This window comes from Simochromis diagramma, unplaced genomic scaffold, assembly GCF_900408965.1.
Source record: "Simochromis diagramma unplaced genomic scaffold, fSimDia1.1 OVJJ01000816.1, whole genome shotgun sequence".
Taxonomy (NCBI): domain Eukaryota; kingdom Metazoa; phylum Chordata; class Actinopteri; order Cichliformes; family Cichlidae; genus Simochromis; species Simochromis diagramma.
In genome coordinates, this window is record NW_024386908.1 from 1,677,018 (window position 1) to 1,705,013 (window position 27,996).

A 27,996-nucleotide genomic window follows, 5' to 3' on the forward strand; every position below is an offset into this window, starting at 1 on the left:
GTCTAAACAGAGCGCGTTGTGTGTGACGTCTTCTTTTCTGCATGCGGCCGCTTTGAGCGTTCACACTAGAGCGCGTTTGCTGTCACATTTTATTTGTAGTGTGAACGAGCAGACAAAAAAAAATCGGAGTGAACGTAGCCTATGTGAGATTGCTGTTTATTGATTACAGTTCAGCATTTAACACAATAGTGCCCGGTAGACTATTCACACAGCTGAGGGATTTGGGACTCATTAGTCGTCTGTCTGCATGGGTGCTAGACTTCCTCACTGGCAGAACTCAGGTGGTGAGGGTGGGTTGGAGCTCCAGTGTAGAGGGTGCAGTCCTTCAAGTATCTCGGTGTCCACATCTCCTCAGACATGACATGGTCTGCCCACATTCAGGTCCAGTCCGAAAAGGGCAGGCAGCGCCTGTATCACCTCTGACAACTGGGGAAGTTCGGCTTCGCTCCAGTGATCCTCTGGACTTTCTATACAGGCGCTGTGGAGAGCATCCTCACACAGAACATCGCATCCTGGTGCGGGAACAGCTTTGCTAAAGACCAAAACGTTCTTCAGAGAGTGATCTGTACGGCTGCACGACTGCCCTCCCCTCCCTACAGGACATTTACACCAGGAGATGCTGGTCCAGAGCAGCTCAGATATGGAAGGACCAGTCCCATCCCAGCAATAAACCTTTCCAACTTCTGTAATCAGGCAGAAGGTTCAGAACCATCCAAGCAAAAACAGAGAGGCTCAAGAGGATTTTCTGTCCTCAGGCATCCATGTGTTAAATCAGGACATGCTTATGACTGTTTACTTTTTAATTTAGCAATGGGTTAATTGTCTTTCATACACTTTAATACAGAAAATCTTTAAAGACTTACTACATAAAAATGTTAGTAGATGTGCAGGAAAAGCCAACTGTGTCACCTCGTGGTAAAAATGCTGCTTTGCTCAGTGGTCGAAACATTCAATCAACAGGGCACTCAGTCTTGTGCAGCATACTTTTCACTGCTTCGTTATGAACAAACTACAGTTATTAAGAATATTTCTGTAAGACCTGCTTATGTTTGTTCTTGTTGCTACTTGTAACATAAGTGGATTTTAGTGCTTTCTGTTCTTTTCTAGCAGCTAATTAATGACTTTGTTGCCACCATCAAAATGTAATTCACATGCTAATTTGATAGGCTAACCCCCTATGGTAGTTAGGGATTACTTGAATGAATAAATAAAATAAAAAATAAAAGCAAATAAAATCTAATAATTACAAAGAAGAAGAACAAACCAGAAACTAGTTAACAAACTTTAAAAAAAAAAAGTTTTTTATATGTAGCTTAAATATGCTAGTGACCATAGAGGTAATTTAGATAGGCGTCACATTAGCCGTTGACTGAGAGGGTGTGCCTCGCTTACCAAGAGATCTTTCTTCCTTAGAAGCTTGGAAGATGAAGACATCGTAGTCAAGGCTTGAGCATAGTTTAAGGCCACAATGAAGAGGTCAAGGGTCGGAGATGCCTGATTGTTTGATTGTTTCCGCACTCTTTCAGGGGTTTAATTGTTTTTGTCAGTGTTTATTGTAGCTCGGACTGTTTCTTGTGTTTCTGTGTAAAGCCGAAGTGATAAAGAACCATATTGCTTGTGTACAGAGACTAACTGGAAGTATTCGGGCAGTATTGACAAACTGCCTGTAGAGAGATACTTCCCTTCCTTGTGTTGGAGAGCCATCTTGTGGTTAGGGATGGTACTGAAATTAATTTATCAATTAAGGACTTATTCTCTAATGACCATTTCAAAATGGATGTCAAAAAAAGAATTCAACTCTCAATAGAAAACTCATTTCAAAAACCATTTTCTAATTCTAAATAAAAAAACAGAATTTTACAAAAATCTTTTTCAAAATGCAATTTTAAAAAAAGAGAAATAAGTGAATTGATTAAAAAAAAAAGTCAAAGATTTATTTCTGACAAGAAAAGTTGTTGGTTGGAGATATGTTACACACAGAAACAGCGATGTCCTCTTCAGTCACTTCAGCATCCCCGAAGCATCCCTAAGAGTTATACAGCAGCACTGTGAATAACACTGCCATGCTGCATCTGTAAATGATGCACAGGCTGCAGGTATTCAGACATACTGTCATGGACGAGAGTCTGGTGACCCAGTTTTTAAGTTTTGATTATTTTATATTCTTTGATTTTGTGATTTTTCTCATGGTTTAGTCTTTTGATTTTCTGGCTCTCTAAGTTCTTCAGTGTTTTGTGATTTCCCGTTCTTAGGTTTTGTTTCTTGTGATTAGTTTCTTTTAGAAAATCAATATTATAATCCCCACACAAACAGAAAGTCTTATTTCCCTTAGCCCTACTTAATAAATCTTCCACTACATCTATACATTTTTCCAGGCTTTCTATATATACAAGTAACAATTATATTCTTCGTTCCATTTCTAGTTCTACTGTAAGAGTCTCCATTAAGTCGTCAATAACCATAGACATATCTTTAAGTTGTTTACATTTCAGATCACAGTTAACAAAAAGTGCCACCCCTCCTGCCTTCTTATTAGATCTATGTACTATAACTCATACCCGTCAATATAGAAATCACAGCCCCTTTTCTCATCTAGCCATGTTTCAGATAAAGCAATTACTTTAAACTTGCCTCTCAAACTATGCAAAAAATCATTAATCGGAGCAAAGTTTTTATATAGGCTTCTACAATTAAATGGTAAATGGTAAATGGCCTGTATTTGTATAGCACTTTACACATCCAGTCACACACACATTCACACACACATTCACACACACTGGTGATGGCAGCTACATTGTAGCCACAGCCATTAAAAGCAATTAAAGAAAATATATTACTTATATCAACGTTATCTCTAAATTGGTCCTCCATATAATATTCACATGTCTCATTAATTGTGTTAAGCACATTCCCTTCTAGATCAATATTGGCTTCAAAGTCATATGATTTATAATCTAAATCACCGCTCATTGTAAATGAGTATTCTTTAAATGACTATTATTCTCACAAAAAAACAAAAGACGAAACAACATTAGCAGTCGGCATCTGTCTACCAACATAAAGAGAAAATCCGGTGATCTTATCACAGTCCCATGTCCAAATTACAGCCTGACTCTGGTCCTCTTCCATACAATTGACTCCAGTAATATTATCTCATATATATATATATATATATATATATATATATATATATATATATATATATATATATATATCCAATTCCTCGAGATCTTTAATCGTGATGACCTTAGCTTCTGGTGTTCCATTAAGCTTTATCATCACTTTACAGTTTCTCGTCCAAGTTGCTTGGATTTTTTCCCCCCTTCCGTAATATGCGAGCTTGTCTGGCGATGTCTGCATTCTTTTTTGCAAGATGTTCATTCAAGTATACTCCGCTTCCTCTCAGCTGTCTGGACTGCCTCAGTAAGTCAGTTTTGTGTTTTTGATTTACAAATCTCACTACTATCGCTGGAGGTGCTTTAGCATTCTTTCTGGGAAGGGTATAGCATGCTGCAATGTTGTTACTGTGCAGGGGCAGTTTTTTACTCGCAAAAAACTCCACAACTTGCCGCTCCAGTGTTTGCAGCTCTCTACCGGGGGCTCATCACCACCAGTTTTTACACCGATCCCTGTCTCGATGACTCTCGCGTAACTCCTATGTTTGGTTTCCAGACCAGTAATGATGACATCCTCAAGCCATGTCTACTGTTCCAACTCCTCCACTCTCATTTCTAAGAGTTGGATTTTCTTGTCTTTCTCTGTAATCAAGTTTTTTAGTTCTTTAATTTGGTCCATCAGAGACGTAAGTAATCCTTGTTGCTTAATTACTTTCTTGACATCCGTCGACAATGAATTAAGTGAAAGCTTGATCTCCTCCAAATCCTCTTCGATTTTCTTCATTTTTGCCATTTTCTCCTCTTTTCGATATCTATCCTTTGTTTATTCGTTTCCCTTTGTTACTATTACCTAATTCCAGGCAGGATCTATACTCAGAATTACATAAAATTAATTAGAATCACCAAACAATTTTCACCACGCCACCCGCCTGTTTCTTTCTGCGCCATCTTGTTTCCTGACAATCTGGTTGTAAGATTACGATAATTATTTATTAAAAGTAAGACATTTTAAATGAGAATGAAAGAAACGCATGTCTTTGTGCCTTCCTTTCCTTGTTAATGCCCTACGTGGCACCCTGGAAAAACTTTGCTAGACCCACCCTGCACAGCTACCAACTATCAGCTAGTGATGTGTCGGTCACAAACAAAACGGCTATTAAGGTGCAACACTGAGTTGAAAGCAGTTTCTTAGCACCTGGTTGATGAGGGAACAAGGTTTGTAACAAAGTTTGTCTGGTAGATATCTATTTTGTTGTTTTACGGAGCATATAGCTGCTGACCGCTACTAAGCATAAAGGCTAAGTTTTCACCCACTAGAGGGCGCTAACGTACCTCGTCATGTTTAGGCAGCGATGCCACGATTTCCCTGTTATATGCAATAATTTACAAGTTTTAGTGTTATTTGTTATGTAAGGTAAGGAGAATTAATTTGTGATTAATGAATAAGTCAAAAGGTTAAAGGTAACACACTGTTTGATTTACTAATAGTCTTTTATTCTGTATGTTGTAGCTCTTACGGTGTGTTCACATACACGGCTGTTTAATAAAAGGATTGTGAACCATCAGTTTGAGAGACCATCTTTTCAACCGGGTATGCTACACAAACAGTTTACCCTTGCGTCCTCCACACGTGTGCTTCAAGGACTTCTTCCTGTGTGCAGCAGCTGCATGACTCAGTTGAAAGAACTCTGATTAAAAAAACGGTGCTGAGTGCACGCTTATAGCCCATCTCTGTGAATTGCATTGCAGGGCTCAGCAGACAGATCCCACTCGTACACATTCCTGGATGGCTCATGGATCTGGTATTTTGCGTCAGGAACATCAACTGAGGATGTGGGTTAGATTTCTTTGAAAGAGAGGAAGAGAAGGCCGTGAATTAATCTGTCAAATAAAGTTGCACAACTGTAGATGATCGGTCATTTTAGTCCCTCTTCTGTGTTTGTCCTCCTCACAAGGTTTAACACAAAACTGCCAACAGTGAACTTATTAAACAGACCCGTCTGACAGTTTACAAGCATGTCTAAAGAGCAGCAGCTTTTAAATGTTGCTGTGACTGACGAATTCACTGCATTCAGTCCAGGAGAAAAGCCTCTTTGATTTTGTTGGAAGAAAGTGGAGGACGAGGATGATATGGGTATGAAGGACTGGACAGAGGTCTCAGGTAGAAAAGGACGAGAACGAGGGAGGAAGTGGAGTGAGGATGAAAGTTTGGTTGGAACGATAAGGTGGAAATGGGTGATAGGTGAAATCAGTTCAGATGAAGGAAGTGCTGTAGTTTGGAAGAAGATAGCAAGAGAGGAATTCAAAGTAATATTGACGTTTAGGAAGGAGGATGAGAACATACAGTTATGTTTAATTGTGGTATCAAAGATACCTTCAACATAAAGTCCACTTTACTCTAGTTTCATGAAAATTAGAGCTGATTGTGAACACTCATGACAATTCAAGTCAAGCTACACAAAGTGGGTGAAGGAAACAGGAAGTCAGAGCAGGAACAGAATCGAACATCCGGAACTTTCTAAGAGCTGCTGCGAGTAGCTTTTGCCGTTATATATGTCTGAACTGTTGAAAATCTGTGTTGATTTTGTTACACTGATTCATTAACATAACTGATTTTCATCTGTACAAATGAACTGATTTTAAATGAAAGCATATTTCCTTAGATTATGTGGCTTTTTGATACTAAATAATAATAAAGTTTATAATGCCCTCTTTCATGTAACTGTGGGCACTCTGGGGTTTCTATAACCCGGTTGTCAGAAACTTCCCACACTGTCTGTCAAGTTTGTGATCACTGTGGTTGATGCTGCTGCTGATTGGTTGTGGTGGTGGTGGAGCTTGTGGTGGGCCTGTAGATGTTTTTTTTTTTTTTTCTGTTCTCAATCTGATCTCCCTGTTGGAGCTCAGTCTGGGGGGAGTTATTTTTTCCTCGTTATCTTTCCTCATGTTGTGCTTTTCCATTGTTATACCTCTCTGACCTGTCTTCCCCATGTGATGTTTTTGTGTAATGTATGTATGGTTGGAGGGAAAGATGGCGCCGCCATTGCGTGCAATAGGTCGGCAGCCTTAACATGAAATTTCTCACTTGTGGGACTAATAAAGGTATCTTATCTTATAATGCCAAGACTCTGGTCCTCAAACATTCTGTCACTGTGAGCTTAAATGGTTAAAGGAGTGACATGCATTCATGAATCTGTCCATAGTCACAAATAATCCAACTATTTTTCAGGCTTTGTTGCAGAGCAGGTGTTCAGTCACGGGCCTACTTTATAAAATGATTTAGAGTGTGGGCAAATTAAGTATGAGAGGAGGTTTAGCAGCTGGACATTTCACAAATTAAATGTAGTTTTATTTATATGGCACCAAATATCTTAGTGTAGTGATTAAAACCACACAATAACCGTCAAGCGCCTTTATACTATTCATACATTCACACATGCTCTAAAACAAACTAGGGAGAAAAATGCAACAAAAAAGGAGAAAGAGGAAAAAGCAGTGACACAATCACATGTACAGCCAGTCTTGTAGGAGACAATACAATATAAATTACATTTCAATGCATAAATATCCCTTTTTAATGTATAATATATTAAATTACCATACCTCCTACATCCACAAAATCATCTCAGGCTCTTTGCCTTCACAAATCACCCTTGTTCACAGCCACTCATCAGCACAAAGGAGAGAAGAAGAGCACATGCTACTACTTTTATACCCTCCCTTTCATCCCCTGGGTCCTAAAGCCTTCCCAATTACAGCATTTGTAACTTGCGACATAATGGCAAGTCACACCAATATACCCATCTATGCTAATGGAAGGCCACATGTCAGCTGGACTAACAAAATCCCCCTTCTGTAGGTCAGCCGTGGCTTTCTCCTTGATGTTGCTGTCCTTGTCCTCCACCACTTCCTTGAGTGTCTTTCTCGATGGAAGGATAAAGGTGGGGTCATGCTTTTAGATGAAGGCCCTGAAAGCTTTCATTCTCTTCAAAGAGCTGCAAATCTTCCACAAGAAATACAGCAGAGCCTCATCCAACCCGGTCTTTCTGACTTTCACAGTAGAAAATAGACTACATTCAAAAGGGTTAAATTAAGTAACTCCAACTTCAAACATTTGTTTAGGGTATGATCCTATTACTAAAACACAACAAAGAAACAAACTTAGCAATGGCTTTACATCACATCCACTTTTCATGCTGTCAAGCTGACTGTGACATCACTGGTCTAGCCCAATCATCTTTCTGTCACCCTTCTTCAGGACAATCAGCCTTCACTCCGTGTACTTTAAATCTCCCATCTGTCATTCTCCCTTGCAGACCCATTTGTGCAACCCACCTCTTCCCCATCACCTCCTCTCTCTCGTCACTCAGGCTCCATTTAAGCCTCCATCTTCATGTCCACCACCAGGATCTAGAGTCTGCAGGTCATGCTCTAATCCCCATCACCGCTGGGATTCTGTTCATCAGAGTCTAACCTCAAACTGAATTCTGTACATCAATTAATCATCTCCAGTTCCTTCAAATGATCTCTCATATTGAAATATATGGGACCTTCACTTGTTGTTGTTTGATGATGTTTAGATGTATTCACTGAATTAAACTGACTGAGTATAGTGTCAGTGTTGGGGATGGACATCAGCCAGGATAGCTTGTGAGACTGATGACATCCACAAACAGCAGCAGGTCAGTATTATTACTAATGACTTATTATTGGTGGGGATGGTTATCATTATGATACCGATGTTTTTGGTGTCATTGTTAATGACTTATTCTCAATGTTACCCTACACCCTTCCCATTTGCATGTTTTGAAGGGTGTGGTTGTTTTTTGTTTTTGTTTTTGTTTGGGGTTTTTTTTGGGGGGGGGGGGGGGGTTCGTCACACCAAGACATGGGTCTTTGTCTCTGACCACAGGACGGAGTCAAAGACTCATGAATCTCTGCGGTTATTTTCTCAGCAGTCCACACACACAGAGTGTCTTTAAGTAGTTTTATTGATTTATTTATAGGGCTATTACATGCTATACTATATCGGATACCTCCAAACATGGGTTATTACTAGAGTGCAGCAAAGGAGATATCTATGGTCAGCTCTGGGAAGTTGTTTTTGACACACAAGAAGTGACCAAACAGATGGATGCAAAGTAATTCTAAATGTTTTAGAAGGCCTGCCAGTATTATGGCTTTCGATTGTCTTTCTCTCTCAGGTAATTTCATTCATGGGAAACAAATGTTGTTACACATATATCAATATTTATTAAATATACAATTACAGTAAAAATACAATTACTTCATATATGATACAGCCAAAGACTGTATCAGGAAAGTAGAAATAGTAGAAGCTGATTTAACAAAATAATTCAACACTGTAGGAAAGCTTTTATTTGCATTCCGGAGGAGATTTAGATCAATAACCCCTTTCAAGCATGATGTAAAGTATAAAACATATATAAAATTAATAAATATATACAACAACTGGAACGCACACCGAACGTTAACCTACAGTACCATAAACTACCTTGAGTTAAGGTCGAATTATGAGGTTGCCAATCAACCAAAATTGAGAAACCTGAAATTTTCTTTGAAAATAAAAAAATAAATACACCTGAATTAAACAACACAGAAATTAATCCCAAGAGAGGGGAAAAACAGACATCAAGACTTCAAATATAATATCACTTGAATACAGAGACGGGCATCGGTGGTCAAAACCCATTCCTATCCGAGCGACTCTTCCGCCACAGATAGATGGCCAACAACACTGAAAGACAAACGGTAACAGATTTGACCTGAGCGGAAAAACTAGAACATCTTCAATTTGCAGTAGAAAAGGTTTTCAGGCGTTTTTAAGAAATTGTGTCCAGGTTTGAAGAAAAAGCCAACTTACCAGCAAGAATACCGGGTATCAGCAGGGAAAGTACTATTGGAAAGACACTGTGTGGTGGAGGATTACTGAGGCTCACTGTCTTGTCACCATACTTTATCTAGAAAACACAAAAACGCATTTCACAGAGGGACGTCTCAACAGAGCAAAGGGTCACAGTATTTCCTCTATTACTACCATTTTGAAATATATCAATTTGAAAACGGCTGTAGAGAACTGTTGTTATCTCTATGTCTGTTTCATGGTTTTTTGTTTTACTATGTTCCTTCCTTTCATGTCCCAGTTTCATCTCTGTCTTGTCTTCAGCGTCTGTTGTGGAAGTCTTGTCTCTGTGTTTATTTACCTCCCAGCGGTGTCTCTGTTTAGTTTTTTCAGGTTCACGTTCTCACCGTTTCCTTCCTGTTTTATTTTGATAGTCCCGTGTACATTATATTCAGTTTTGCTTACTATGTCTCATTACTTCAGTCTTCACGTGGTCTTTGTTTTGTTCTCCCCACAAGCTGTGTGATCCATGGGCCCCTGTTGGAGGCCAGTCTGTGAGTTACTGGTTTTCGTTCTTACCTGAGCTATTTTGAATAGCACATTTTGAGCTCTTAAGCAATAAAGCTATTCTGAAGTTTGTGTTCGTGAGTTTTGAGTCCTGCATTTTTGTCCCACCCTGCCTGCCGCATAGCGAAACCTGACATAAAAGGATTGATTCTCATTATCTTTTCCCTCACTTGTTGTACTGTTTCCGTTCAGGTTGCCAGCCCTCACCTGCTGCCTTCCTGGTGGTGCTCCAGTTTCTCCCAGCGTCCTAGCCTCTTGCTCTCCTGAAGCTTCTAGTGCGATCCCCGTCTGCCATAGGTCACTTGCAGTTTCACCCCGTCTTTCAGATGGATGCTTATTTTCGTATAGGCTGTTTCTTCTGGTATGCCAAATATGTGGATGTTGCTTCTTCACGATCTTGCTCAAGGTTGGTTATTTTTTCTTGCATCTGCTGTGTGTGGCTCAACAACATCACAAGGGCCTCGTTAGCTTCTTTGTGCCACTTTCCTAATTCTGTCACCCAGCACTGCATTTTGTTAAGTTTTGCTATTTCTTCTTGAATTGTTTCCTGAATTTCTCCAAATTTCCTTTTCATAGCATAACTGATGCAAGTTAGTTCTTTTTTCACTTCACTTTTGACTTCAGCTTTGAATATTTTTAGTTTTTGTGGGAGACCTCATGGTCACTGTGCTGTCTTCATGCTTGTGTCCATCTGTCCCGTTGTCTCTCTTCATCCCTTTTCAGCTTGGTTAGCATTTCATCAGCTTTCTTTGGTTTCTTCTTTTGTTTTCCTCACGCGCATGCATCATTTGAACCATGTCAGTATTTTTTAAAGTCAGTTCTTCCCAGTCAGTCACGTCTCCCTGTCACTGTTAGTTACTGTTGTCTCTGTGCTCCATGTTCTGTTTCTGAGCCCTCCTTGTGTTCCTGGTGTCTTGTCTCTAGTGAAGGTTTAGTTTTTCTGTCTCATGTAGTCTCCGTGTGCTATGTGCTTGGGTCTAAACCTGCCATGTTCCACGTCTCTGTGTCAAGTCTGCTTATGTCTCATGCTTCCTGTTTTACTTTGATAGTCCTTGTCCTATGCCAGTGTATCTAGTTTTGCTTCCCTTTGTCTCATTATGTCTGATTAGTCCCAGCTGTGTTTCCCTCCTGTTTCTCATTCCCTCCTCGTGTATTTAAACCCTGTGTTTGCCTTTTGTCACGTCGTACCCTCATGGCTGTGTGATTCTCTGTGTGTTTGGTTCATTAGGTTTCCCAGTTTAGTTTTGCATTGTTTATTTATTCAGCAAATAAAGCTGTTTTCTGAGTTTTGCCTACAAGTCTGCATTTGGGTCCTTTCCTGCCTGCCACACACGATCATTTCATGACATTTTTTAAAGCGCTGATTTGATCTTTTCTTCTGCTAATTGTATTTTAAAGCTCAATAAAAAAAACAGTAATTTGAAAACATACCAGAAATGTATTTATGGTGTAAATTGTTAGCACAGTACTGCACTTCTGAGGACTTTGTAAGGTAATAGAGATGTTGTGATGTTATACCTATTATCACATTAATCACACTTAAAAGAAAGATTTACCTTTAAGTCATAAAATTCTGTGTTGGGTGGCCTTTTAATCCGACAGATAAATGAATCCATCTCTTTGGCCTCCAGGATACAGGGGTGTTCCTGTTTGTCTTGAACGCCCCACACTGATAACTCTTCTTTTGACATCTCCAGGTTGTCTGACTTTTTCTGAAACAACAACAGAAGTCTGACCTTCAGTGAGCTGATGTCATATGTTAGTAGATTGTTTCAACAGACGCAACATTACCTGTATGGTGACGCGTACATCTTCCCCTGTTCTTATAGCCGTGAAGCTGGTAAACTCAGGGTCCGGATAGTAGGTGATGTTTGTGGAGCAGGCCAAGGTTTGATTGGCTACTTTCAAAGACACACTGCTGCTCAAAGTTTTTTCAGCTGCAGGTGTGTCATAGGTGAGACTCTGCAAGGACATTGACTGTATAACACAGAATGTATTTAGTGTGTGGACAGTACAGCAAGCAGATGATGATGTCAAGGTAAACCAAGCACAAACACATTTCCAAAAGAGCTGGAATGCTTACGTCACCTTATTTTGTTGAGCATAAAGTGCATCCAGGAAGTATTCACAGCACTTCACTTGTTCCACATTTTGTCATGTTTATTCCAAACATTCCAGCAGCTATTCCTTATTCCAAAATGGATAAAATTCACTTTCAAGATTCTACACACAGTGTACCATAGTGACAAAGTGAATGATAGTTGTTTGAACTTATTGCAAATATAGTTTTTTAAATTAAGAATATAACATATACATAGGTATTTCCAGCCTTTTCCATGACATTAAAAATCAGTCATCTGATTTTGATTCAGTCAAAATCAGATCATCTGTCACATGTTTTTACATCTCGACTGAAGTCCACCTGTGGTAAATTCACTTGGTTCGATGTGATTTGGAAAGGCGCACATCTGTCTATATAAGGTCCCATAGTGGACAGCGCATGTCAGAGCACATGTAGACCTCTGAGACAGGATTGTATAGAGGTGCAGATGTGGGGAAGGGTACAGAAAAGGTCCCAATGAGCAAAAATGCTGGCCTCTTGTATGGAACCACGAGGACTTCATAGTTCTGGCGGCCTGGCCAATCTGAGTCGGGTTATAAGGGCCACAGTCAGGCAGGAGAACCTTCCAGAAGGACAATCATTTCTGCAGCACCTGAAGAACTCTCAGACCATGAGAACAAAACTCTTTGGTCTGATGAAACAAAGATGGAACTCTTTGGCTTAAATGCAAAGTGTTGGGAGGAAACTAGCACTGCTCATCACCTGCTCATCACCTGGCCGATACTATCCCTACAGTGAAGCATGGTGGTGGCAGAATAATGGTTAGGGTTGAGATGAGATGAATGCAGCGATATGCAGTGACATCCTTGATGATAACCTGCACCAGAGCACTCTGGACATCAGACTGAGGGGAATGCTCATCTTTTGGCAGGAAAACAATGCTAAGCACACAGTCAGGATGACAAAGGAGTGGCTTCAGGACAGTCTGTGAATGTCCTTGGGTGACCCAATTTAGAGCCCAGACCCAACTGAACCTCTCTGAAAATGGCTGTGCTCCGATCCTCATCATCCAACCTGATGAGCTGTAGAGGTTCTGCAAAAAACAATGGGAGAGATTTCCCAAAAATAGTTGTGCCAAGCTCATAGTATCATAATCTAAAACAGTTAGGTCTGTAATTGCTGCCAGAGGTGCTTCAACAAAGTGCTGAGCAAAGGCTGAGAATACTTACATGTTATCTTTTTGTTTTTGATAAATTTGCAGGAATTCCAAGCAAATTTATTTCATTTAGTCTTTTTTCGGGTAATGTTTCCAGAATTTTAAATGGAAAATGAATTGAATCCATTTTGGAATGAGGCTGGAACAACTGCAGCGCTCTGAATACTTCCTGGAAGCACGGAGCCTTCAGGAATTCTTGACTAAGAAACTAGAAACATTTACATTTAAGTTGTGTTAAAACTGTAGCTGTGATAAATGTCAGACTGTAAATCCAAAATCCTCTTCCTTCCTGCTGCACTGAACCATCTGTCTGACCCTCCTCATTCATATATTCAACAGAAAAGGACACATCAGAGTGCATTAAAGAGATAATGATCGGGAACATGAAAACCTACTTTGCTCATTGTTAACACGAACACTTTTGTAATTAATCGTTCATCTAGACAAAGACGCCAATCGGTTACTCTTTCAGTCACAGCTAATCTCTCTGAAACTTTGTTCACCGAGTGTTTCCCAGGTTTCCCAAGCTAGTGAGTCCATCAACTCAGAGCAGAATGTTAGACTGACGTATTCAATTTATAATAAACAGTCCCATTTCCACTGTGTGTGTCTGCAGACCTGATAGCTGCTGTTTCTGGGAAGCTTGACGTCCTGCTTGGTGTGGCTGTGTTTCACTCCTTCAGCAACCTCCAGGTGCGACCCCGTGAGTGTGAGCTTCCTCTTCCCACTGCAAAACACAGAGCAGCATTTATGCCGAGCAGAGAATATGAAAGACTCTTGATCACAGAGAAGTGAGTCATCCTTGGATCCAGCGGAGCTCACTTAAGAATAACGAGAAGCTTATTGTTTGATGGACCAGAAAAATAACCATCTGTCTATTTTCTTTCCTGCCAACCTGTTATATTTGTAATAAATAAATAAAACTAATGTAGTTTTCGATTCGGATGATTAACACCACCTTGACTATCTGCCTCAGGAAGACTCCCCACTTCACTAGCTGGGTCCACGTCCTCATTTTAGGTTTGACAGCGTTGTAGTAGGTAAAAGTGAATGCTTTGACATGACTTGAGCTGTGGATTGGGGAAGCCCTCGAAGGGGACTGGCGACGGCTCCCTGGCAGATCCCCATGTACTAAATAGAAGTGAAGAAGTTAAAGAATGGAGAACAAGGACGGAGGGAGGGTGGTGCATGTAAACAAGAATGAACAGCTTGCAGAACTGGGGGAACCAGAAGGTTGTCATCTATAGACGAGCGTGTTTGGAAGCGTGGTCCTGCTCCTGAAATTACGATACATAATCTCCAATAAAATGATCTGCAGATGATTTTGATTTTGATTAATCAGGTTTGTTATTGCACTTCTTCAGAAGATAATTTCTTAGAGACAGTGTGCTCCATATGTCACATTAAATGAGACACATGGAGCACATATGGCTGGGGGGTCATGGTTTGGTCCTGCCTTCGCTATTGTGGTTGATATGAGGGTAGGGACGGCCTTAGGCGTCTGGGGATTCCCTGGGGACGTTTTCCCTGGAGTTGTTAATTTGGTTCTATATGATAGTTTGGTACTAAAAACTAGTAGTTTTACAATTTAGCTAAAGGTGGCCTCCTCAAAAACAACTATCAGCACAAGTTTCTTTTAATCATAATTGCAAAGAAACTGACATTAAGCAAAGAGTTCAAACTCTTTCTGTAACCTCGGCTTCTGGAAGTTGTGGATCTACGATCAGCAGTTATCACTAACGAATTGTGCAAAACTAATTTTACCTCATCCAGCTGCTGCTTGGAGTAATGTTGCCGCAGGATGGCAATGAGCGGTAAGTGATGTTGGCGTCACCATGGCAACTACCATCTTCTAGGATAACACACACACGGACCACACCTTTGATATCTGTGCTGGGAATGTGGAACGTCAGACTGACGCCAGCGTTGTCCCAAATAGGAGACCTGAGCAAAGACACACAGACTCAGTGACATCATCACGACATGCAGAAAACCTTTTTTTGGTTTTTACTAATTTCGTTGTTTGCACCTTAATTTTCAATGCTTAAGTTATTTTATTGTTTTGTGTGGGAGACTTCATTGTGAATTTCACTGCATGCTGTAAACTGCTGTGTTTTTTCTTACTGTGCAGACAACAGTACATTTCTCCTCCTTCTGTTTTACACTCAGAAACCAAACAATCTGCGTTTCAAACTGTGCATCATTTGTCCTAATTTCTGCAAGCCTGAGTCTAAAAGCTCCAAAGCCAAAAAAACATAAATAAAAATCAGCGTGTCCAGTAAAAATGAATATTTGTTGTCAATGAAATCTGTATCAGTGTTTTTTAAACTCATTTTTAACTATTTTGCCATCGATAAATGCTGGGTGAGAACTCACATATTCCCAAATTGTAGAATATGGTGGTTTGTTACCAGAGATGGGCAGTAACGTGTAATCTGATTACTTTTTTCAGATAACGAGTAAAGTAAGGGATTACTATTGCAAAAACTGTAATTAGATTACCGTTGCTTTCCCGTAGGAACGCTGCGTTACTGCGTTACTAAAACCGTGATTTTTTTTTTTTTTGCGAGAATGTCTCATGACAGTGACGTAAGCGAGTGCGACGTTAGTGACAACAGCTGTGTGCAGATCAACAATGGATCATATATCGATTGTGGGAGAGAGTATGAGCGTGCAGCGTTTAAAGCGTGGAAGCACTGACCTTACTTTGAGTTTGATTCCATAAAAAGTGACAAAAACATTAGTGTCCGCTGTGCGTGGGAAGAAAACTTCTTTTTACAGCGAAAAAAAAAAACAAAACCCTAAACTTCCGAGCAAGCACCGAGTATGCAACCACGTAATGGGATTCTTCAACTGACCGCTGCGGCACACCTGCACCAGGGTAAACCTCCACCTGCCCCACTCCTGCTTTATAGGTGAAAATAGAGCAACAGGACCGCTGAGTCTTTGACTTTATTTATTTTCTACTGTGTTTTACTTGCATCTATTTGAAAGACTGAGTGTAAACACAAAAAATATTTTATTTTATGTGCTGGAATGTGCAGAAAATAGGTTTAAATGTTAAACTAATTTCTTCCAGTCAGAGAATGTTGCATATAATTACATTTTTGCTTGATGCATAAAGTTAAAAGATTAAAACTAATAAAACAAGTTTTAAAAAGAGACTTTTCCATTTGATTACATTTTGTATGATGGATTATGCAGAAAAAGTAGAATTGGTCTGAAAGATCTATCGCTCTATCACCTATTCAGGTTGTAAATCGTGTTTTTAAAAAGTAACTAAGTAACTAAGTAATTAATTACTTTTGAAAATAAGTAATCAGTAAAGTAACGGGATTACTTTTTTGGGGAAGTAATCGGTAATTAGTTACTGATTACTTTTTTCAAGTAACTTGACCAACACTGGTTGTTACAGAGGTGGGACCAAGTCATTGTTTTTCAAGTATCAAGTAAGTCTGAAGTCTTTATACTCGAGTCACGAGTCAAGTATCAAGTCCCTGGTAAAGTCACAAGTCTGAAACTTTGAATTTCAAGTCCTTTCAAGTCTTTAAAAGAAAAAAGAAAAAAATGCAAAAGCAGAACTTCTATTCAGACAAAAGCTGCTGAGATTTCCACAGTACAAAACAAAGAACCATTGCAGTAAATGTAGTGCGCTGTGATTGGCATGTCCTCTCTCTCCTGCCTAGTCTGTTTGTGCACATATGTGTCTGTATGTGTCTATGTCTGAGTCACAGAGTGTGTGTTCCCTGAGTTCAGGTACGGGACCCAATTTCTGAAACTGACCCCGCTCACCATCCACCGACAATTCTGAGATAACAAGCTGCATGTTAGATGCGCTTGTAGAATTGGATTTAAAATAGCATAACAAAAATATCATAGACGTGAAAGCCAAACAATATCATCAACGTAGCCTGGACAACATTTGCTAGTAAGATGAAGTCAGCTATCACATTGTAGCAAAAGAGAAGCACCACCTACTGTTCTTTATGCAACTTCAAATGTCGGACGAAGTTGGAAGTTGTTCCATCTTCGTCTGTGATTCTCTTCTTGCATGTTTTTGCATATTGCATTTCATTTTTTGTTGACTACTTCGTAGTTTATGTACCTGAAAGAAATTCCTCTTGGCAGCATTTTTGGCTTGAGTGTTTTTTTGTTTTTTGTTTTTTAAAAAAAATCTGGTTAATTTGATTGGCTGTGCAACAGCTCATGCACACAGTACGTAGTGTGGTGAATGAATGAATGAATAAATGGTGCACACTTTTTATATCATATGCCTGTTAAATTTTAGATTTGGAGTAATATAGCAAACCTTTTCAAGCAAACAGGTTCAAGTCCAATTCAAGTCCCAAGTCATTGGTGTAAAAGTCCAAGTCAAGTCACAAGTCTTTTTTTCAAGCCATAAAATTAATGACTCGAGTCCGCACCTCTGGTTTGTAATATGGGTGGTGTTCCCCTGGATTAAAATCTGCTCTTTATTCAGTTATTTCTCAGCATCTTAGTGATCTGTACAGTGACTCACTCTTTTGGAGTACATTCAGCGTGCGTCTGGATCCTCACTCGTGTTACAAAACCAAGATTTTGACCTGATAACACCGCATGGTTACTCCCATAGAAAGACACCACACTGGGAGTGATGGAGTAGATCTCCGGCCCCTGGCAGCAACACACAAAAATAATCAGATCGTTTAGTTTCCTTCTGCTGACATCATAACCTCTACTGGATGGGGATAATGAGGATCAGACTCACAGATTTCTTCCCAGACTCCAAATCGTTGCAAGCTCTGTCCTGCGGGAGGGATACAGCACTTAGCATCTGCACAGCACTGTAATCTATCAGGACTGACCTAGGACCTGTTGTAGCTAACGTTAGTTTAGTTCAAAAAGAGGAGTAAACAGAAAACTGCTAATAAAAGTATTGCCATTTTTTTTTATAATCTAGACATGTAAATCATTGTACTGATGAAGCAATAAGCACTTGGTATTGTTTTGGTGAATAACATTTTTTAAGTTAAAAAATCGTTCTTTAGCATCTCTGGTGTATGTTTAATAGTTTCATTTTCTACCATCAATCCCATGTTTCTTGCTCAATGTTAAAAGTGATGACTTTAAAATAATGTAGCACAGACTGATATGAAGTATGAAAATCCAGAAAATCAGTCATTAGTACATCAGTCTTTCCTTGGTTAGCCCAGGAACAGCTGTTTTTGTTCCATCCACAACCAGCTTTGATGCACTTCTGACACCTGGACAGGAAACATATTGGAGATGAGATGAACAAAATAAAAGGTGTAATCACAAAAAAGATGAGCATGAAGAAGAGACGGGAAACAGCTTTCTTTTTACTCTGACTGTGAGTTGTTTCAGTCATTTAAGGTGATCAGACTTTCTGTGTGTGGGACTAAAAAAGGACCAGATACAGTAACAAGTCACATTGTGTCTAAGTATAAAACATCGTGGACACTGATCTGATATCATAAAAGACAGCTGTGGTTTTGTTATAACAAATGTTTTACTGACATCAGGTGAGAATTACAGGTCGGCAACCAAAACACTGCATAGGATTGTTTGACTGTGTCTTATTGACTTTTACTCACTGAAAACAGGAAAAATATTTTTAAAATCCCATCTCGTCAGGTTTTCTTGCAAACCTCATGTTTTTAATGTAATTAAGTGTACAATTAAGCAGTCAAAATCTGGTATCCTATACTTGAGTAAAAAAAAAAAAACATTTCCAATAATGATTTCTTACATTAATTTGATATTTCTAACTCAAGAGAAATACACATAGAAAATGCGAGGAATTAAGGGGGGTAAGTAGGAGGGGGGGGGTCCGGTGGCAGTGTGAGGACCTCAGATGATCGTGTCCCAACAGGTTTCGTTTGTTCACAGTGAAAGTAAGGAATCTCAGAAAAATTATGCCGAGTTAATTGGAATAAAATATTGATTTTTTCATCGCGGTTGCGCTTTTTAAAAAAATGTAAATTTCTCTTGTTTTGCAAACAAAACTGTATGTGAGGGAAATGGAGATCATTTTTGGATTCAGCACCCTACAAAACATAAAATTTACCAAAAATATTCCTTGCAGCTGAAAAAAATTTTTTTGCAGACGCGTCTGCGCTCGCCGAGACAAGAGGAAAGCAGTGGAGGAATCGAGGATGTGACGACTCTCGTACTTTTCATGTGTCTTTTATCTAATATCTCATTTATTAATTTTATTAATTTCTTATATTTTAGTCTCTGCTTTAATCTTGGCGTGCACTTCAGTGAGAACTGCAGAAACATTCAGCCTGCGTTATTCTGCAGGAATTACAGGAAAACAGCTGATGTTCCGCCAAGTTGTTCTGACTACAGCTGAATTTAGGAAGCTGTGTTAGTTTACTGTGCTGACTAACAACATCTAACAATAATGATGATGTTGCTCTGGGGAAACTCCAGACCACAGCACATTGCGAGTGCTCACTTGATAAAAATTCCTGTGTAAAAAGTCTCTGTACACCTCCAGACGTCCTTTTTGTCTTGACGATGGCTATACTACACCAAAATAAAGACCACTCGCTAACAACGTCTGATACAGTTTCATCCAATTATTAAACCTTTCTAGCTTTGGTCATGAAGGTTTCATTCTCTCTGATTTCTAACCGTGACCTGATTGTCTGATCTGTCTGATGTACTGTAGTCTGTCCACAGTGAGTCGTTGAATTCTTTCTGATATTGATGGACTTACAACGCGAAAATTGGCGTTCCCCTGATGTTAGAGCAGTCGTTTAACCTCAGTCGTTGTGACAGTGGTGATGTCCCAAGTCTGAATTTTACTGTGACATCAAGACCTGTAAATTAAAAAAAAAAAAACAACTTATGATGAATGTCAGTGTCTCTGTTATTAGTGATATGTCTGTTTTAATGAGCTGAGCCAGTATATAATAATAAACAGAGTCAGAGAACCTCTATCATTATTTCTGAGTATAATATATTTTCTTATGTTGGCAAATGTTGCAAATCAATAAACAACTTTTACTGTGAAGTGTTTTTAATTCTTGGAATTATTTCTGAAAAGCCACTGACCATCAGCAGGAAGTGTACGATCAGACAGGATGCAGGTGCATTGTGGGAACTGTGGAGGAGGGCTATTCGAAACACAAATCGAGCCGGACCTTGCAGCAAACTGACAGGCAAACCTCGATGACACTTCTTCACCCACAGTCAGGTGTGTGTGGACTTTTAGTGAGATCTGAAAATGAAGAACAAAAGTGACAAATAACTGAAAGCCACAAATGATTACAGTCCCGAGTGTGTTTGTAAGCTGCACCTGTCCGTTTGTGTCCTTTTCCACTCTGTGGGAAATCATTTTGTGTTGGGACCCATCAGGAATGGACAGCCAGTCTGAATCTGTGCAGTCATCTTCAAATGTGCAGCTACGAGAAGAAAAAGTAATGATCACCAAGTTCAGGATTGTTTGAAGACGTCAGCTGCACGAGTTGTTTCTCTCACCTGCGTTTAGAGCTACACCACACACAGTATGGATCCTGTGCAGACCAACACTGCTCCAGATTTGTGTACGTGCTGCACTTCGACACAGGAACTCGCTTTATCTAGAACAACAAACACTGTAAAATGCAGCACAGGTACATGTGACGTTCAGATAATCTGTAAAAAATATAAGTACCTGGTTACTAAATGGCACATACACATGTTTCTGATCCACTGGATCCAGATGTAATTTGGGAAACACTTTGCGGTCATCACTGGTCCTGTAGAGCACCGTGGGACAGCCAGCGTGATAGTTCCTGTCCACAGACAGCTGACAACAAGAAGGAGGTTTTGCCAAGTTTGCCTTTGAACACTGGGTTAAAACTAATAACAGGATCACACCAGTGCAGAAATAAAAAACAATGTGTAGAAAACACTGCTACTGTTTTAGAGAACTCTTTGTTGCTGCCTAATTTCATCACATCCTCCAACTGTCATTGTGTTGCTCAGTGCATGAGTCAGAGTTATTAAATTTCTGACCCCATGAAAAATTTCATGTAGTCACAAAATATATTTGGGTCTTAAAATGAAGGTGACGCAGCTTTTTAAATGTAAATTAACAGCTTTAATAATAGCTGTAAATACGCTTTTTAAACTTTGTCTCCAAAAGCAGACAATATGAAAAATAGGATAAACATGAATTCAGGATACTCAGGCGTAAAGAGATGTGCAGAGATGTCATGGTGAGTGTGAGAGTGCAAGGGGAACAAAAGGTGATAAGATATTAAAATGATCAGACACTGACATGAGACCAGTGGAACATGTGGGAGTTCACCGTGAGTCAGCAGCTCTGGTGTGATAGTTTTTCTGTTTGGTCCCCTCTGCAGACCTGATCACAAGGCACCAACCTCGAGGATGATCTCAAAACAACCCCCAGATCCAAGTTAAAGAAACCCGGTCTACAAGCTGGTTGGCGGTCATGTTAGAGTGATACCGCCAACTTTTGAGGGTTGTACAGATTGGGTCATATCAGCACAGACATTTAAAAAATACATTTAATTTTAAATAGTACAAAGACAATAAATACATTTTTTGAAGCAAAGAAAATGTAATAAAAAAATGAACACTGACCATTATATCCTTTTTTTGAACTGGATGCCAATACATTTTTTTTTTTAAAAAGTTACAAAAACAGGAACAAAATTTAAAAAAAGAAAAATATTAGTGGAACGTCTCACAACTCATTAAAAGTTTATAGAGATTAAAACCAGTTCAGAGTCCACTTCTAAGGCCTGTAAGAGCTATATTGTAGGTGTTACCGTAAAGTTAAACCTGTTTTTGGCTGGACTGTTTTCAACCAGGTCATATTTTGTTTATATTTCAGGTCCTTTTAATATGTCTGCTGTTTACCTCAGCAATACACCACATCTAATTACTCTGGAGGAGGCTGTAAAACTTTGTGAAAGTCCGTTTGGAGTCCATAAGTCAGTAAAGCTCAGTTATGGCAGTGATAATGAGACGAGTGCTTGAGGATATCCTGAACTTTTCTGTAGGCGAGTGCTGCTAGTTTTGCTGCTGTTAGCAGCTGTTAGCCTCTTTTAGCTGCTGTTAGCCTAAATTGGGGAACTTTCTTTGAAGTGGATCTAATACTGTTGATCTCAGACACTTAATGAATAAACTCTAATATGATGTGAGAATGTTATCAAACTTTAAAGTGTGATTTTTAGGACTATTGAGCCTAAATTAGCTGGCATAATCTCACCTGATAACCACCTGTTGTTGTTTAGCTGCCACAAATAAACGCCTCCTTTTATGTATTTTTAATGGATTGTGTCCAAGTTCATAAGAATGTATCACTTTGGTTGAAGACGTAATGGCACACTTTCTTGTATAACTGATGAGCACAACGTTCTTTTTTCTATTAAATTACCTAAAAATACTTCATGTACCTTTAAAAGAAGATAACATAAGGTCTGAGAAAGTGGACATATTTTATTGTTTGTGATGAGTTCACTTTCTTTGCATGTATGAACACAAATGTCATACTGCGACCATAATGACCTTTAACTGACAAACATTTTATATTGCAATTAAGCCAAATAAAGTATTACAGTTGGTATCCATGCTAAAGGTCTGGGTGTTAAAAATGATGGTGAGGGTAACATGGAGCCTCATGGCAGCATTTCAAATGTTGAAACAAACACTTCCATTAAACTCTCAGATCGATTAAGCAATGTCTCAGAGTGCAGCAAATCTGTCTCCTCCTCTTCTCGTATTCAACCACAAACAGAAATGAATGCACTCATGATCCATGCTGCTTCCTTAGAAGAAGCCATGCTCTATATAGCAGAATGACTAAGAAGCAGAAAAGAACAGTTTTGCAATAAAATAGAAATATCTGCAGCAAACAGCAGCGGTGCTGAATGACTGAGATCATGGCAACGTTTCAGAGGCCCACTCAGATGTAATGGTGTCATATTTCTAAACAGGATCAGCACGAATGCTGCAAGATAGTGACTGGAAAAGGAGTCGTGTCATCAGAAACATTTACTGTCTGCCAGCATCCAGTTAGAAAAACACTTTAGAACACTTTACACTTTACTCCGTCGAATTCCTCTAGAATTAAATGAAATTGTTACATTGTGACAGTTACACAGTAGTGTAAGGAATTTAAAGTATTGTGTAACTTCAGGTAATATAGAGGAAAAGAGACACAAATTAAACTATTAGCAATTTTAAGTAATGCAAAAATAATTTTAAGCAGTAAGTAATTTACAGGTGTTTTAATGGAAAAAGATATACAATCTATATAAGACCCCCCTCTGCCTCCCTGTGGGTTGGTATGTCTGTGTTCTTTCTCAAGATTGGCTCTTCTACAAGAGGCCTGGGAATCTGGGGGCAGTGCTTAGCTTAGCTGTCCCAAGGACTGTACTCTTCTGAACAGAGATCTCTGATGTTGTGCCTGGAATCTACTGAAGCCGTTCTTCCAATTTGGGGGTTACAACTCCTAATGCTCCTGTTACCACTGAGAGCACTTTGGTATTTCTCTTTTTTCTCACTCTCCTTCCTGATCTTGCTGTCTGCCAGGATGTGGCAAACCCAGCGGTTATTCAAAAGAAAACAATTGCATTTTTTTGTTCCTTGTCAACCACCACATTGTCTGGTTGGTTTCCATTGGATCTTGGGGACTTCGAGTGGGGAAAAGATCTTCCTGTACACTGTCCCAGGCACTTGGTTGTGCTTCTCAGTGTACACAGCTTTCATCTTACATCCTGCTACTTTGTACTGAATAGTCACTGGGGTACCTTTGGCCAGCCTGCAACTTGGGTCCTGTCAGGTGTAGTGGACTCCTACATGATCATGGCAGCACACGAACAACCATAACTACAAGATCAGAGACCGTGTCCTTTAATAAGCTGGCCTTTTTACCGGCTGGCAGGATTTCACTTTGTCTACCTGTCGGTGGTACGGCCTATGCAGGGGTTTGCTCGTCCAGGATAGTTCCTCCTCCTGTTCCTCATTAACATGTGTCTTCAACTGCCGAGGCAGTCTTGAAGCAGTTAGTCTTTAGGGACCACCTCTCTGATGTATTTGAGGAGGCTCTGACGCTCGCTGATCCTCACCCTCCCGCTTCCCATTGCTAGTAACATGGAGATATCTGTACACTGTGAGGAGTTTTCGTATTTTGATTTCAGTGGCATCCTCCTCCTCCTATGGCCAGCTTATTATTCTATCTGGGTGTCTAATGACTGTCAGGGCCTATGTATTTGTAGTTTTAATCCCAACACTTTTTACCACTCAGTTGGCTGCTCAGTACATATCTTGTCTACTTGAGTGTGGCTGACCTTTGTGCATTTCTGTCATGTTTCCTGTTGACCTGTGGGATATCCAGGTACTTGTATCCTTTATGTCTGCTTCTCTGCCCTCTGGCAACTCCATCACCTTCACTCTCTTTGCAATCATTCATTGTACAGGAGCTGACTGATGATCGCTTCACTCCTGAATTAATGTCCGTATCAGCTCTCTGCAATAAGCTGGCTTAGAGGGTTGAGGTCTATGCAAAAGCAGTAGGTACAGTGCATCACCTAGATATGTTTGAAACTTTATGGTGACATGAGTGATTGCCTGTGGGGTTGTTGAATGAATGTTCTTAGTGCACTGTTAGTCTGATACAGTGCCAAGCACTCCAGTGTTTGTGTGTGGGGCACTGAGTGACAGGCTTTCTCGTAGTCAGTGCAGCGGTGTTTAGGGTGGTCTGCCTGGTCTAAGAGTCTTGGTGCACTGCTCTGTCAAACAGGAGTAGATGCCTTCATCCTGTTTTTATTTCTGAGCAAGTGTTCACTTGCCTTTCATGGAATGCTGCTAGTGACTTCAGCCAGTTCTTCTTCTTCCAGTATTACTCAGTTGCAGTTCAGGGTGCGTCTGTTCCCATGTTATTATTTCGTTGTAGCTGGGAGAACAGAACTGGAGCTTTGGAGAACAGACCATTTATTGTTTATTTCTTCAGTTTAGTGGCTTGAGCTGTGAGCCTTTGTTTGGCAGCTTTCAGAGTCGCACTTATGTACTTATATTGTACTTCATATTCATCTATTCATCATGCTTCTCATTGAACCATTCTGCATCTCGGTAAACTGACTAACATTGTTCCAGACTTCCTTGATTGTGGTTTCAAGCTTTCTTCCCTTCCTATACAGATCTTTGACCTGACACTCATGTGCTTCTCAGATTACTGTGGTAATATGAGCTCACTGTTTCACATTTGTAAACTGTGCCAGTGCATCGGGGTAGTCTGTCTTGTTTGGGTGGCTACCCTAAGTCAGAGATTCATCTGCTGAAAATCACTTCACTAACTGACATCAGTAGCATCTATCTAACTTTGTGGGAGTGGTAAGAGAACTCAGTTAATCTTTGGCTTTATTAGATCACAGTAAAATGCAAGAGACTATGGCAGAGGAAGGCATTACATGGAGCTGCATCCCTCCATCCATTAAAGCCATTAAGCTACTATTATAATTTATACATGAGCGTAAATGCACCCTGAAAGAAAATACTTTAGTAAATATGGTAAATATTGTGTCAAGCAAGCACAATATGATTCTTTAACGATGTGAGTGAGCTGTCAATACAGAATCTCTGCTGAATAGGGTTTTTTTTGTCAACTACATGAAAGCAGGTGGAGGATGATGAGTGATGGAGGAGAATCCAAGCAGAAGGCAGTGTTAGATACATATTTCTATTAACTGATATCTATTACTTAATACACACCTTAATGAGCTGCCCGTCTCCTGTCCCAATGAAGAAAACCATCCAGCCTCTCTGCCTCACTGCCAGCACAGAGGTCATGGAGCTGTGCCTGAAGAGCACTGCCTTCGGTTTCAGGATCTTTGGCTGAAAAACAGGCAACCAGCAGATCGGATATTTACAAATAACTAACCAGAAGAAGTACTAAAAGTACCTGATATAGAAATAGCATCTCATTACCTTGTGTTGTTGTGCCATCAAAGTGACCTCTATTTATTCACTTTGTATTTTTGTCTTGTCAAAAAATTAAGTGCTAGCAAATACTTCGTAGTGCCAGTTGAAAATTAAGAAGTACATAATGTGGCAACATGTCACGTGTACTGTTTTAGGGTTTTTTCTTTTCTTTTTTTTTTAATTACATCATGTGTACAGTTTAAAAATTAGCCTTAAAGAATCAATGGAACTAAACTTTTTTATAGTTCATTTCTGTTTATATACATTTACTTAATTGAATACTAATTAGATGCAGTTTCACACACAACACGTCTTGTCTAAACAGAATGATCTCCCATCCACAGCTGCTAAAATCCAGAGAGTTGTGTTGGTCAGCAGCTGCAGCAACATGGTTTTTACTTACAGTTTGGAAAACTAATATTCTGATAATGAATCAATATGAGGTCCTATGAATGCACAGCACCAACTCTACAGAAGGCTTGAGCTGGTCTGTATACTTTATGGTTTTTAATAAATCAAACATCTTCACATGAACCAGCAGGACAACACAGTACTTTAAATACCTCAGAATCCTTATTCAGTCTTGACTTTTAGTTCATTTTTTACAATATGAGGCCCTGGATTTTTTTTCTGTTTTCTAAAGTTAAAACTTTTAACGGAATATTTTGTGTCATTTATTTGATTCGTCGCTGTTATTTTAGTTCCACCATAATTATTTTTTGTTTAGTTTAATAATACAGTAGATTGTGCCCCTGCACATTTCTTACAGTTGTTATGTCTTTTTGATGCCACATAACAATGACTTAATGCTACTTTCTACAAACCAGAGGGAAAAAATGGGACAGGTGGAAACAGTTTCAACACAAAAAAATAACCATTAAAAAATAAACTTAAGTTATTCAGCGACCCACCGTCACTTCTGTTGGCGCAGAGGTGTAGAAGTCTGGATCTCTGTCGGTGTTCGGGCTGTAATCAGGGCTGATGTCAAACACCATCAGCTCGGTGTCGGTGTCTCCTCCATCGATACTGAACACGCCGCTCCAAAGCACCGGCTGCTCCCCCGGGATGACCGAGGAGGCCACGAGTCTGCTGCGTTCACCGTTAGAGACACTGAGAGTCGCGCCCCGCAGAGACCTGAGTGTGTCAGTTTTACTTTTATCGCCTTCGAGCCAAATGAGACGGACTCTGTTTGTTCGAGCTGAGAGCACGTTGGAGAACAGATAGATGGTTGAACTGATCTGAAACCCGTCAACAAACTCCACATCACCTTTACTTTTGATCCCAGGTGTGCCCGAAGCTCCATCAGTCACAGAAAAAATACCTCCACCCTGTTTGTTATCCGTATTCTGAAGCTTGACAGCCTGCTGATTAATACCACACTTGTTGTTTTCGGGCTGCTCTTTGTTTTGTTGGATCGCGGTCAGAATGTAAGCGTCAGTCTGAGTTTTCTTCTTCACATCCACCAGAAAGCTGACAGACCTGCTGCTGTTCTTCAGAGGTCCCACCTGGAAGTGTTCCCTGTACAGAAGGTTGGAGATGTTCTGCAGGTCCAGAATCTCGCAGTAACCACAGTCATCGTCAGTCACACCGCAGCTGATCAGAGAGTCATTCTTTGTGAAAGGCAACAGCACGTTGATGCTGAAAGTTGCGTTCCACTCAGCTGCCTCAGAAACCCGGTAAAACTGGACACCATCCTGCTGGTTTCCGGTCTTTAAGATTCCTCTCTGGGTCAGACTGTTGATCAGACTCAGGCCGTGGCTCAGCTGGTACAGCCTCTCCTTTGTGGCGACGTAAAGTGTGTTTGAGGTCACGGCGAACTGACGGATGTCTCCATTAAACGTGAAGCCTCCATCCTCCTCCAGGCACAAACCCGGTTCTCCGCAGAGAACAGAAAGCAGAGCGAGCAGCAGGATCATCTTGAACCTACAGCAATACTTCCTCTACACAGCGAAGTCTGGCACGGCTCTCGGCTCTCTCTCTCTGACGTGGTGTCTCAAGACTTGTGCGTAAAAGCGCAGCGTGGGTCTAAAAGCTGAGACGAATACTGCCTTCCGAAACGTCAGAACAAAGCCTGTTCGGCTTTTTTACATCCTGTCAGAAATTATATATAAGAGAAAAGTTAACAGTAAGCAGCCTCTCTCTCAGTGCCATGAAGTCAGAAAAAACTAAGGAAGACAAGACACATCCTCTTTCTGACGTGCACAGTTGTCAAAAGTGTGCAACCTTTTAA

General features: G+C 40.0%; 1 protein-coding gene and 2 long non-coding RNA genes across 4 annotated transcripts in view; 2 read left to right on the top strand and 1 right to left on the bottom strand.

Moving 5' to 3' along the window:
- Positions 1-10,129, top strand: part of LOC120735681 — a 22,710-nt gene extending 12,581 nt beyond the window's left edge. Inside the window, exons 2-3 of the long non-coding RNA XR_005696333.1 lie at positions 7,433-7,798; positions 9,739-10,129. This is a non-coding gene — a long non-coding RNA (uncharacterized LOC120735681). The remainder of the gene's footprint in view (positions 1-7,432; positions 7,799-9,738) is intronic.
- On the top strand, positions 4,062-4,721 carry LOC120735682. The gene is made up of 2 exons (XR_005696334.1): positions 4,062-4,331; positions 4,627-4,721. It is a non-coding gene; the product is annotated as an uncharacterized LOC120735682 (long non-coding RNA).
- Positions 8,347-27,995, bottom strand: LOC120735675 (plexin-C1-like). 2 transcript variants are annotated; one of them, XM_040035209.1, is made up of 16 exons: positions 26,678-27,995; positions 25,557-25,679; positions 20,488-20,622; positions 20,313-20,413; positions 20,131-20,236; positions 19,887-20,052; positions 19,549-19,651; positions 17,992-18,067; positions 17,572-17,610; positions 17,344-17,477; positions 14,589-14,768; positions 13,443-13,551; positions 11,338-11,508; positions 11,103-11,258; positions 9,001-9,097; positions 8,347-8,874 (listed from the first exon to the last, which is right to left on the bottom strand). In XM_040035209.1, the coding sequence occupies exons 1-16, from the start codon at positions 27,680-27,682 to the stop codon at positions 8,819-8,821; spliced, it is 2,757 nt and encodes a 918-aa protein (XP_039891143.1). In that variant the 5' UTR covers positions 27,683-27,995; the 3' UTR covers positions 8,347-8,818. The 2 variants fall into 2 exon arrangements, with proteins under 2 accessions (XP_039891143.1, XP_039891142.1); XM_040035208.1 differs by having other exon boundaries at positions 11,338-11,523; positions 26,678-27,994.
- Between the last annotated feature and the right edge of the window lies 1 nt (position 27,996).